We start from the raw sequence: 13,414 nt of genomic DNA on the forward strand, positions 1-13,414 counted from the left end.
TGGGGGACAGGGCGGGCCCCTGCACGGTCCCCGCAGTGGGTGGCCGCTGGGCGAGCTGCAGCGCTCTCCTGCAGTTCCGGACCTTCGACCCGTGCAAGCAGCTGTGGTGCAGCCACCCTGACAACCCGTACTTTTGCAAGACCAAGAAGGGCCCCCCCCTGGACGGGACCATGTGTGCACCCGGCAAGGTGAGTGGGGGCAGTGGGCGGGCTGTGTGATGCGCACAGGCCTCCAGGGACAGGCACTGCAGCGCGGGTGCGGAGGGGCCGGGGGCCTCCTCGGGGGACCCCTGCCTCCTTCCTAGTAACTCTTCACACCTGACACTCCGGAGCTTCTGTCCCCTCTACTGCCAGCGCACTAGTTCTCTGCCGGAGCGAACCTGGTGTCCCCAAGCTCCTCTCCATCTCTCCGTGTTTCAAGCACCGCCTCCCCCCCCACCCCCGGGGCTCGGGAATCCGCTCCTCTGAGGAGCAGCCTTCTGTCCCCCCACGGACACGGTGGGTGACTGGGTCACTTGAAGGCCAGCATTGGGGGCCGCTGGCCACTGGTCCCGAGGCTCAGCATCAGGCTTAGCCTCTCCATCCCTGGGGCCTCCGTGTGCGCCCCCTGGAGAGCACACTCGTCCCTTGAGGCAGCTCCGTGGCTGCTCCAGGCCCCTGCCAGCCACCCAGACCCACTTCCCACTGTCCAGCAACTTGACGAAAGACTGGCTTTTCTCACCGCGGCCTTTAGCCAAAAACTCTGGGCTTGATTCTCACAGGCTCAGATGAGATCACGTGCCCGCTCTTCAGCCAATCACCTGCTGGGGGCTGGCTTATGCAGATGAGCCTGAGCCTGAGCCTGGGTGACCGCGCAGCCCCGCAGACCTGACAGTGTGGGGGTGGGGGGTGGGACGTGCACACCAGCTCGTGTGCCCCAATATCAGGCCTACGAAGGCCCCCAAGTCATCTGCGCCTGAGGTTCCTCCATGTAGGTCTTAAATTCTGGCTGATTTTAGTTCTTGGTACACCTTCTTAAAAATACAGATTTCCAGGCTCACCCCTGCAGGTTTGGGTTTGAGGTAAGGATCAGGGATTGCGTTGTTTTTTTTTTTTTTTTTTTTTTTTAATTATGGCAAAATTCACATGACCCACTATTTGCCATTTTAACCACGTTACACAATTCAGCGGCTTTTTATTGCATGCAGTAAGGAGGTGCAATGTCCTGTAGTGTCTTGCAGCCGTTATTATGTAGTTGCAGAACTTCTTCATCACCCCAGAAGGAGACCCCATTACACAGTGACTCCCTGTTCCCCTCCTGTCTCCAGCTCCTGGCAACTGCTAGTCTGCCTTCCGACTCTGTGGATTTGCCCATTCTGGGATCCCAGGGAAGCAGGATCATACAGTATGCGGCCTTTTGTGTCTGGCTGCTTTCAGTGAAGGTTTTTAAGGTTCATCCATATGGTAGCATGCATCAGTGTTTTGTTCCTTTTTATGGCTGAATAATATTCCACTGTAGGGCTAGACCATAATTTGTTTATCCGCTCATCCATGGGACATTTGGATTGTTTCCACCTTTTGGTATTTGTGAATAGTGCTGCTATGCACATTTGCCTACAGATTTTTGTTTGAAGATCTGGGAATTGGTATTTCTAAGGGTGCGCCCAGGTGATTGAGCTGGGCCCCCGACTCCGTGAACTGTTAGAAGTTGGAGGTGGGATGTTGTTAGTAATACGCCAGGGACCTCGTGAAGCCAGAACTGACCATGTAGCCCTCCTCCCCACAGGAGCTCGGTGGAGGGAACGGGGGGGCCTTGAAGCATTTGCCACAAGCCCCGTGATGAGCTCAGTAAACACTGAGCTGGGGGCTGAGACTAGCTCAGCATGGCTTCCTCCCCCACCTGCGTCCTCACTTTCTTCCATCCCACCCTGCACAGAGAGAAGGTGTGGATGGAGCAGGAAGCAGCCCCGCCCAGGCGTACCCGCCCAGGGTTGCAGGGCGGCTTTTACCTGGCAGGAACCCCAGCCGCTGGGAGAAGGTGGGCCAGGGAATGCCTGCAATTCTGGCCGGTTGGCCCCCCTTCTCTTGTGGGGCAGGGGGGAGGGTCTGGTGAGGAAGGTGCGCAGCTGTAGCCAAAGTGCTTCTCCTCACAGAAACCACTGAGCTGGCCGTTGCCCTTCATTTGTTTTGGTGGTGGGATCCTTTGTTCATTTAGCCCAGTAAAGACGATTATATTTTATTTGTTAAAGAGACAGAGCTGTGCTGGGTGTGTTGGGGGCCGAGTGGTGGCTGGGCTCAGCCTGTCTTGGTTCGCCAGAGCACAGGGCAAAAACTGACCCACATCAGGAATTCTTGGTGTGTGAGGCTGTGGGTGGAGGGGCAAAGGGAGAGGCAGGGGCTCCTCCTGGGGGCCTAGCAGACTCCTCTGCCTGTGTGCATTTGTATCTTTCAATATGTTACTCATTACTGCGTGCAATTTTGTGTTTGGGAGGCAGCCCTCCCTTATCTTTCCCTTTCCTTCGAGAAAAACCACAGGGGCAAGGAGAGAGGGGAGTGAGAAGGGAACAGGGGGGCGTTGGCTGGGTTGGAGAAATAGCAGGACATCTCAGGGACGAGGGCTGTGAAGAGTTCAGCTGTCCCTGTGGGGCCCCAGCCCTGGGCAGGGGGTGACAGAGCTCAGGCTCGGGACACAATGTGGCTGCCTGGGATCCTCACTGTGCACTGTCCAGCAGCTCACCCCAGCACATCGTCCCCTCTTGGCCTCCACAGCCAGATTGTGCCCCTGCTTACTCAGGTGGCACGTATCCACCTTTCCAGAGATAGAACAGTCCGGATCTATACTCCACACACAGGGGTGACCTGGAGAGAGCATACAAAAGAACCACCCACCCTCCATCTTTTGGTTTCACGGTTCCTTCACGGTCTGCCCTGGGTTTGGACACCATGGGGGCCGGGTAGGCGGGGGATGTCGGCAGCACCCTTGGGGTTCAGGGCCCCGGGTCCCAGAGAGATGAAGCAGAGGGGATCAGGGCGGTGAGGAGCCAGGACCAGTGGTGCGCGGCTCTCCCACGGAATCAAAAGGTGGGCTTGGCCGAGAGGGGAGAGGTGAGTGTGTTGCCCTTGGGCAAAGAAGCGGGCAGTGGGCCTGCGCATCCGGCTGCCTGGCCACCTCAGGTCCACGTTCATTCATTCATTCACATCCACTGCATGTGTCGGCCCCCTCTGCCTCCTTCAGACCTCACCTTCGGTGGGGATCAACCGCGAGCGGGAAGAGGCGGCCGAGACAGGCAGTGAGGACACGAGTGGCCTGTCGGGAAAGTCAGAGAGGCTTCCCTGTCGGTGACCCCGCTGAAGGCCAGAAGGTAGGGGGAAGTGAGATGAGCAATCCAGGTGGGGGAGCATGCAGAGCAGGAGCCTGCTGAGGAAGGCCAGGGAGGGCAGGTGAGATGGGGAAGGCTGGTGTTTTAAAATACAGCATATTAATATAAAATTTGAGGCGGAGTGAGGCCAGCAGACCAGAAGATGATTACCAGTGAGAAACCGGTTTGTTTCTCACAGATCCCAGAAGGAAAGCCTGCAGGGAGCCATGTAGGGAAGCACCAGGGTGGGCCAGGAGGCAAAGGATGGGGGCGAATGTGGTTTCTGTAGAAAGGAACAGGCGAGGCAGGGTAAGCAGGCTTCGGATTGGCCAGCGTGAATGATGTCAGTGGGTTCTGGGCCAGAGCCCTTAGTTGTCTGGTACCTGCCCCTGGGGTGATTTGGGCAGGGGATGGTGGCCTTGAGTATGAGAGCCTGACAAGAGGATGTGTTTGGATTGTAACCCCTGGAATGGTGGTTTGCATTTAAAAATCACGCAGTTGCAGGAGTTGTTTACTGTCTCTAGAAATTGGCTAATCCTGGGAGGGGCAGTCCCTTTAGGGTCAGAATCCAGAAAACAAAAGACACAGCGACTCCACCTGGCTCCCTAGGAGGCCGTGGTGACAGCCTGCTTCTGTCCCGCCCTGTTGAGGGTGCTGGCAGCAGGCATGCCCTGGATACTCTGGAGCAGGGTCAGGCCCAGCACAGAGGGTGCTCCCAGGTGCCTCTGCCCTGCAGGCCAGGCCGGTGGGCTCACCTTGCCCTCCCTGCGTGAGCCAGGGTCAGGGCAGAGGGCGGCATGCAGGCCCAGGGAGGGGGTCAAAGATGGCTCCTGCCTCATGTGTCTGTGGGCAGGAAAGAGTCCTCCATATGCTCTCACATTCGCATGCAGCATCTTGGGGAAGCGACACCCACCCTCAGTTTTCATGATTTCCGTTTCAGAGATGCGTGCCCTGTGGAAAGGCCCGAGATGCTCCTGTGTCACGCTTCCCGTTTCCCTGCAGAGTTGAGAACGGGCGGGCAGGCATAGTGACAGGGAAAGCCCAGGATCTGGGCCTGGGAGTTGGAGCCCTGGTCTCCTTCCTCACAAGGGACCTGGAGCCATCCTTTCTCCCTCTAGCAAGTCACCTAAGTGTCCAGCTCACTGGCCCTCACAGCTCAGGTTCCTGGCACGTGGTACCCACTCGGGACATGCTGGTGGGTGGAGGAAAGTTGAGGATGGCAGTGGTTCTGAAATGTTAAACACACACTTCCCTGAAAGAGAGCAGTCCTGCCTGGCAGGCTCTCAGAGCAACCCAGCAGAATTCCCAGCCCCTGCCCAGGTGCGTCAGCACTGTCCATGGTACTTAGCCCGTGAAGCAGCCCCGTCCGCTTGTCCTTGGGCTCAGAATTCACTCAGGACAAGCGACTTCGTGCTTTTAAATGTTCAAGCCTCTCTCTCCATTGCATGAAATATTTGTAGGCATTTAAACGTATGTTCATAGAGCATTTTAAGAACGTTAAACATGTTTTTTTTTTAAATAATGGCACTGAGGTATCGGAGTATGCAATTGTTCATTTGGGGTAATGTTAAATGCTCACAGTCATCCAGGAGGAAATAAACCAAAATATTGGAAGGATGGTTTCTGAGCTGTGGAATGAAGGGTGATTTTCCCTTCCTTCTGCCTTGCTTCGTGTTTTCTACGATGCATGAATATTGTCTCTGTGCATTTGGAACTGAAGCTGTGGAGGAGGTGGTCACACTGTGGGCCTGTGGGATGTTCTGAGTTGTCCTGGGCCCAGCTGCCTATTTCCAGACTTGGGACCGATCTGTCCAACAGGGACAAGGGGACCACTCTCTGGCTTCCTCCATCCTCCTGGTCCTTGTCCCCTCGACCAGCAGTGGCTGAGAGGTTGGGTCCCAGTCTCAGCCTTCAGAGATGCCAGGAGCACTCACGCCCTCTGTGTCCTAGTCAGCTCGGGCTGTTGTCACAGAAATGCCAGGGACTAGGGGCTTAAATAGCAGATCTGCATTTCTCACAGTTCTGGAGGCTGAAGTCTGAGATCAGGGTGCCAGCATGGTTGGGTTCTGGTGGGGGTTGCCGAATCGTCTTTCTCGTGTCTTCTTAGAAAGGCACTAGTCTTATAAGGGGCTTTACCGTCATGACCCAATCACCTCCCAAAGGCCCCCACCTTCTAATACCATCACATTGGTGCTTTGGGCTTTCACATATGAATTTGCGGAGGACACAGACATTCATTCCACAGCATCCCCTTACCTGGGCCCTCTTCCTTGTCTGCCAGTGCACCCCTCCCCCCCGCCCCCCGCACCATCAGCTAGGGGGCCACCCGCCAGCATTTCTGTGGGCTCTTCTCTTCCCTTCCGTGGTTGAGTGAGGGGCACTTTGGGGTGAGAGAGGGGTAACCATGACCTGGAAGGACATGACCAGCATCACCCGTGGCCTGTAGCCAGGCCGGCCTGACCCCAGGCTCTCGAACCGTGTGCCAGCCTTATGATGGTGAAGCCATTGACCCAGAGCACAGAAGGGGGAATCCAGAGGGTCGCAGCCTCTGTCACACCTCACAAGGGCTCACACTGGCGTGAAGGCGGGTCTGGGAGTCCTTTGGTGAATTAAGAAGGGTGAGAGGCCTGTGTCAGGAAGGGAGGGAGGGAGGGAGGAAAGAGTGAGGTAGCCTCCCGAACAGAGATGTGCACAGAGGTAGGGAGGCAGGGAAGGGCCCGTCTGAGAGGTGAGACCCAGGAGGGACACCGGGCAGTGACTTGGGCATGGAGACGGCAGCTGCAGCCGTCTTCCTGGGGGCTCTGGCAGGATCACCACCTGGGGGCAGAACGAGGCATCGCACAGCAATACGGCCACAATATGGGGCTCGGCAGGCCCCCACCCAAAGCTCTGGGCCGGCACAACTCTGACGTTGTGCCCAACCTTGACCAGTGGTTGGCTGTGGCTGTCCCCAGGAAAGAGGCACGACTCTGGGCCGGGCAGTGCACGTGGGCTGTGGGTGTGTCCTGGAGGGGACTGGCAGCAAGAGCCTGGAGGGGGGTCTCTTCCGGCGTCCACCGCACTGGGTGTGGGGGAAGGCAGTAGAGTGATGATGGGCTTCCGGAGCAGAGGCATTCCCAGAGGCAGGGAGGGGAGACGGCTTGGTCGGTTCAGAGAGCAGTCAGCGGCCAGGCGCCTAGCATGAAGCAGGAGGGGCGAGTAGGAGCGGGTCATGCAGGGCCTTTGACGCCAGGCTGGAGAGCCCGTCTGAATCCTGCAGCACGGGAGCCTGCAGGCGGTTTTGAGAGAGGAGCAGAGGCGAATTTACCATGAAGCTTAGGATGCCTGAGCTCCGGGGCCTCTCACTTCCGCCGGGCCCGTTACGAGGCCCCAGGAGGGGCCTCGCCACGTGTTCACACAGTCGTGTGTTTTCATAACTTTTGCAAAAGTAAAGATCACTTCTCTTTGCACTCGCCCTTTCTCTTCAGTATGCTCTGTCACTGGCTTTAGAGTGGCAATGGGTGCTTTGTGGCTTTGGCTAAGGAGAAATTGCATTTGAGGTCTATTTATTGGCTTGTTTACATGGTCTCAGTATCTTTCATGTACAGCTAAGTTACCGTAGCTGTCCAGGTGCAGGAATAACGTCCAGAGACACTCACTCCTCCCACCGCCACGCCGACTCACTCAGGGTCACCGTGGAATGTGTGCTGTGTGTGTGGCTCATTCTTCTCAGATCATTGGACGAAAGGAGCTTCAGCTGGACCTGAGGTCACGACGGCTTCCATACTGACGATAGTTTGTGTTTGCTTTTGGGGTCTGTCTTGCAGATGGGCTCCTTTAAACACAGATCCGACTTGGCTGTCTCTTTAAAAAGGCTAAGTGTAACCAGATGGTCTGCTTGTTAAAAAGCTGTCCACGCCTCACAACATATGTATTACAAAATATAAGGGGTGCTAAAATAAATTTTCAAAGACCAGGAGAGAAATCTGAGTGCAAATGGGATGCAGAAAGTTTATCTGAGATGTTGATGAAGCTTGAATGTGCCAGTTGCACTGCAGTTTTGAAAAGTTGTTCTGGAACGCTCCAATAAAATAAGGGAGAAATGACAGGCTTCTGATTTGGATAGATGGATAAAGGTACCTTCTTTTGTCATTTTCACATTTATGTATTTTTAGAAATCCAGATAAAAATTAATAGAAAACGAAAGGGGAAAGGGAGTAAAGAAATCAGGAGAAGTAACTCCGACTTCAGAAATTTAATTGTAACAAGAAAAGTTTCAGATCAAACCCAAAGCAGCCATTCATTAGGCGGAAGAGATAATATCATAGGGTTGTAACAGACAGGTTCTTGAAATGTTTGACAATCCACTTGATGAAGGGGAGTGAATCTGAGGAACACATGGGAGAAGCATTTAAACTTCTTTCTGACTTGACATGAAATGTTGGCAGCGTCAAAGGTAATCCGAAGCTCAGAATGTTACAGTGTTGACAGTCACAACGTCAACAGCAACAGTTACTGAGTGTTGGGTTTAAAATCAGGCTCTGACCAAGAAAACTTGAAATGCCCTGAAATCCACATCAGGAAACAAACTGGAGAGCAGTGTCTCCAGATTCGCTCCTCTAAATGTTCCCATGACACCACCAATAACTTCTCTACATTATCAATAATTTTGAAAAAGAAAATATGTCCCTCAACATGCTAGAGCCAGGGTTAGCGAGCTGTTGCACACAGACCAGTGCCACCTGCCCCCTGGTCCCCCCCACCTACCCAACATTACTAAGATGCGATTCACATTTTAAGTTGCCCATTTGGGGCGCCTGGGTGGCTCAGTCAGTTAAGCGTCTGACTTCACAACAGGTCATGGTCTCAGGGTCCTGGGATCGAGCCCCGCGTCGGGCTCCTCGCTCAGTGGGGAGTCTGCTTGTCCCTCTGCCCTTCCCCCCGCTTGTTCTCTCTCTTTCTCAAAAAAATAAATGACTTCTAAAAAATAAAATAAAGCAAAACTGCCCATTTTGAAGTGTACAATTCGGTGGCTTTCAGTATATGCACAGAGTTGTGCAGCTATCACAACAATCAAATTTTAGAACGTTGTCACTCCAGAAAGAAGCGCCGTCCCCATTAGCAGTCTCTGTGATTCATCCTCTCCCCTCAACCGCTGCCCCAGTCCTGAGCAATCACTAATCTACTTTCTGTCTCTGTAGATTTGCTTCTTCTGGACATTTCTTATCAATGGAATCATATAATATGTGTCCTTTGCGTCAGACTTTATTTGATTAGCATAATGTTCTCAAGATTCATCCGTCTTGTGGCACGTGTCAGTACTCCATTCCTTTGAGTGGCTGCATAATCATCCATCGTATGGAACGCTGTGTTCTACTTATCCATTTATCAGTTGATGGACATCTGAATTGTTCCTACTTTTTAGCTGTTATGAGAAATGCTGCTGTGAGCATTCTTGTGCAAGTTATGGGTGGATGTGTCACTTTTCTTGGATATGTACCTAGGAGTGGAATTGCTAAATCTTATGGTAGCTCTGTTGCACATTTTGAGAAACTGCCAGACTGGTTCCCAGAGCAGCTGCACCTTTTTTACATTCCAACTAGCACTGTGTGAGGGTTCTGATTTCTCCACATCCTCCCCCAAACTTGTTATCGTCTGTTTTTATTGTAACCATCCCAGGGGATGTGAAGTGTCATCTCATGGTTTTGATTTGCATTTCCCTAGTGACCTCGGATGTTGAGCATCTCCTCATCATGTGCTTAGTGGTGATTCTTATATATATATATATATATATATATATATATATATATATATATGCAGGGCCTTTGACGTGGGATATATATATATATATGTCTTGGGGGTAAATGTCTATCTATATCCTTTGTTAATTTTTTAATTGAGTTATTTATCTTTTTATTACTGAGTTATCAGAGTTCTTTATATATACTGGATACAAGTCCCTTATTGGGGTTATCAGTATATGGTTTGCAAATACTTTTCCCCCCGTTTTGTGGGTTGTCTTGTCAATTTCATGACAGTATCATATGATGCACAAAAGGTTTTAATTTTGGTGAGGTCCAATTTATCTATTTTTTTCCTTTTGTTGCCTGTGCTTTGTTGTTGTATCTAAGAAACCATTGCCATTAGGTCACAAAGATCTATCTCTGTGTTGCATTCTGAGGATAGCCCTTACCTTTAGGCTTATGATCCATTTTCAGTTGACTTTTGTGCAAGGTGTGAGGTAGGGGTCAAACTTCATCCTTCTGCTTGTGGACATCCAGTCATCTCAGCATCACTGCTGAAGAGACTGTTCCCTTTCTGTTGAATCATCTTGTTACCCTTGTTGGAAACAAACTGACCACATGTAAGGGTTCATTTCTGGACTCTGCATTCTGTTCCATCGATAGGTTTGTCTATCCCACTGGCAGGGCCACACTCTCTTGATTACTGTAGTTTTGTATTAAACTTTGAAATAGGAAAATGTAAGTTGTCCCACTTCGTTCTTTTCCAAGATTGTTTTGGCTGTTTCTGGTCCTTTGACCTGTCAGAATGGCTAGAACCCAAAAGACAGGAAATACCAAGTGTTAGTGAGGATATCCATATCAATTTTAGGAGGAGTTTTTCAATTTATGCAAAACTGCAGCAGGGATTTTGATAGGATTACATTGAATCTAGAGTATCAACAGTCTGATCTATAAACATGGGATGTCTTTATTTGGATCTTTGATTTATTTCAACAATGTTTTGTAGTTTTCATTGTGCATGTTTTATTCTTCTTTTGTTCAATTTATTACTAAGGTTTTTTTGTCTTCTTTTTGATGCTATTATAGATAGATTCTTAACTTCCAGTCCATTCGTAGGATAAACTGTTCATAGAAATACAGTTGATTTTACTATATTGATCTTGTGCCCTGCAATCTCACTGAATTTCTTTATTAGATCTAATAGTTTTTTAGTGGGTTCTTTAGAAGTTTCTATATATAAGATTAGGTCATTTGCAGATAGAAATAGTTTTACTTCTTCTTTTCCGATCTGGATGCCAAGTCTACTTGTCCTGGCTAGAACTTCCAGTACAGTGTTGAGTAGAAGTCTTGGTCCTGATCATAGGGGGGAATCATTCATTCCTTCATCATTAAGCGTGATGTGAGCTATGGGTAGTTCCTCGATGTTCTTTATCAGATTGAGGAAATTCTCTTCTATTCCTTGTCTGGGTGTGTGTGTGTGTGTGTGTTTTCAGGAAAGGATGTTGGCTATTGCCAGATTTCTTTTTTTGAGTCTTGAGGCAATCATACAGTTTGTTCTTTATTCTGTTAATATGGCTTATTACACCGATTGATTTTCAGATATTAAACCCTGCACTCCTGGGATAAACTTCACTTGGTCGTGGTGTATAAACTTTTAATATGCTCTTAGATTCAATTTGCTAGGATTTTGTTGAGGATTTTTGTGTCTATTTTCGTAAGAGATATTGGTCTGCAGTTTTTTCTTGTGGTACCTTTGGTTTTGGTATCAGGGTACTGCTAGCCTCATAGAATGAGTTAGGGAATTTCTCTTTTCTTCTGTATCTTGGAAGAGTTCATGAAGGAGTAGTGTTAATTTTTCTTTAAACATTTGGTAGAATTCGCCATCAAAGCCATCTGGGGTTGGGCTATTATTTATGGGAAATTTTAAATCACTCATTTACTCTCTTTACTTATTATAGGTCTATTCTGGTTTTCTGTATCTTATTAAATCGGTTTTGGTAGTCTGTGTTTTTCTAGAAAATTGTCCATTTCCAGCACTCTTTGTTTTTTTCATGTGGATTTGAATTATTCTTTGGCGTCACTTGCTTTCAACCTAAATAATTTCCTTTAGTATTTTCCTACAAGGCAATCTGCTAGCCATGAATTCTCCTCCTTTTGTTTGTGTGGGAATATTTTTGTCTCACCTTCATTGTTGAGAGATAGTTTTATTGGTTATCCTTGGTTAACACCACTACCTCTGACCTCCATTACTTCTGAGTAAACATCAGCTCTTGATTTTATTTGGCTTTCCTTATACACGATGAGTCTTTTTCCTCTTGCTGCTTTTGACATTTTCTTTGTCTTTCACCAGCTTGACTATAATGTGTCGGGGTATGGCTCTCTTTGCATTTATTCTACTTGGAGTTGGTTAAATTTCTTGGGTGTATAGGTTAATTCTTTTCCCCATCAAATTTTAGAAGTTTTCAGCCATCATGTCTTTGAATATTTTCTGCTCCTTTTTGTTTCCTGTCCTTCTGGCACTTCAGTGGTCCCCCCATGTTTCTCAGAGGCTCTGTTCATTTTTATTTATTCTTTTTTCTCTCTGCTCTTCAGATTGCAGAATTGCTACTGATCTGTATTCAGGTTCATGGACTCTGTCTTCTGTCAGCTCAGATCTATTGCTGAGCCCTTGGTGAATTTATCACTTCAGTTTTTGACCTTTTCAACTCCAGAATTTCTGTTTACATTTTCATAGTAGTTTCTACCTCTTTCCTGATGTTCTCTATTTGGTGAGACTTATCCTTTCCTCTCCTTCTGTTCTTTAGACATGGTTCCCTTTTGTTCTTGGAGCTGTTTTGAAATCTGCCTGCTAAGTCCAACATCTGGACCTCCTCAAAGGTAGTTTCTGTCACCCACTTACTTTCCCATGTGCAGATCACACTCTCCTGTTTCCTTTCATGTCTCAGAAATTTTGGTGGAAACTGGACATTGTAGATAATACATTGAAGAGACTCTGGATAATGATGCCCCTGGACCTTGTCGTGCTGTTGTTTGCTTGTTTATTTGTTTAGCGACTCGGCCACACTCTTTCCATAAACTGTATTTGTTTGCCCTGCAGTATGCAGCTGCTGATACTGCCCCCCCCCCCAGAGGTCACAGCCTTGGGCCCGTGCATTGTCCCCCTGACCAGACAGGCCCCCCATTCCCACAGTGGTATTAGGCAGGTTGTCTCTGTCTCCGTCTCTGATTTTCCTGGTAAGGCTCTGGCTGCTCTGTCTCTACTGGTATCACCCAGTTAGGTTTCACTAGCTGCTAACTGGCTCCTGTGTGGTTTTGAGAATGCCCGCAAGTATGACTTGTCCACAGTATGACCCAGTGAAATTCTGAGCCTTTCACAAAAGCAGGATGTTGCCAGTCTTTGAGCCTTACTCAGACCCCAGGAGGTCTCTTAGCTGTCTTGTCTTGGTTCTTTTTGTTATGCTATTGGTTGTTTTACCATTTTACTTTTTGCTACTAGCATCATGGATCTCCTGGCCTCCTCTTAATTGCTCAACTCACTACCAAGATTCCTGTTGTTTTAGACAATGCCTGTAGGTATGAACTTCCCCATGCTCTGTTCCAAATAAGGTCAGTCCCCTTAGGGAGAGCTATGGGGCTGGCTGTTCTCCCTCTCCCTCTGGGAAGACCACTGCATCACTGCACTGGGACGAGGGGCCAGGTGGCCCGCTTCTCCCAGAGTGACATCCTGGCCTACGAGTGCATCACTGGATGGGGATGGCAGCCCCTACTCTTCTTGGCTTTTTCTCTTTAGAATGGGACCTCTGCCCTACAAGCAAACTGGGAAAGGGGCTGTCAGGGTCCAGTATTCTTGGCCTGACATCCCTGGGGTAGAGTCTTCACCTAGCGATGGGAGCCCCAGTCCTCTTGGCCTCTACTGTCGGGAATCGACTTTCTGTAACACTGAGTTATAAATTGGGAGGTGCCAGTGGTTTGCCTTTCCCAGGGTCAAACCATAGCTCCAGGCTGGGAGCAGGGAGGATAGATACTAGGCAGTAAAGCTTCTGGCCCCCTGAGCTGGGGGGAAGGTATGGGCAACGGTTGTGGCCAAATGCCATGGACTTCCACTGTTCTTACCAAGATTTCATAGATCCTGAATAATGTTTCTTGAACAAACATTTCTCTATTTGTTGTGTCGACTTTAGGACAATTTCCAGATACTTTAAGTGTTTTTTTTTTTTTAAAGATTTCATTTATTTATTTGACACAGAGAGAGATAGCGAGAGCAGGAACACAAGCAGGGGGAGTGGGAGAGGGAGAAGCAGGCTTCCCGCCGAGCAGGGAGCCCGATGTGGGGCTCGATCCCAGGACCCTGGGA

The 13,414-nt window shown here is 49.5% G+C and overlaps 1 protein-coding gene across 1 annotated transcript in view; it reads left to right on the forward strand.

Moving 5' to 3' along the window:
* The window catches only part of ADAMTS2 (ADAM metallopeptidase with thrombospondin type 1 motif 2), a 214,447-nt gene that overhangs the window by 173,151 nt on the left and 27,882 nt on the right, over positions 1-13,414 (forward strand). The window contains exon 10 of the mRNA XM_032395767.1: positions 75-188. Within this exon, the coding sequence (XP_032251658.1) occupies positions 75-188 (114 nt within the window). The remainder of the gene's footprint in view (positions 1-74; positions 189-13,414) is intronic.

Source organism: Phoca vitulina, unplaced genomic scaffold (genome assembly GCF_004348235.1).
Source record: "Phoca vitulina isolate PV1807 unplaced genomic scaffold, GSC_HSeal_1.0 scaffold87, whole genome shotgun sequence".
In the NCBI taxonomy this organism is placed as follows: domain Eukaryota; kingdom Metazoa; phylum Chordata; class Mammalia; order Carnivora; family Phocidae; genus Phoca; species Phoca vitulina.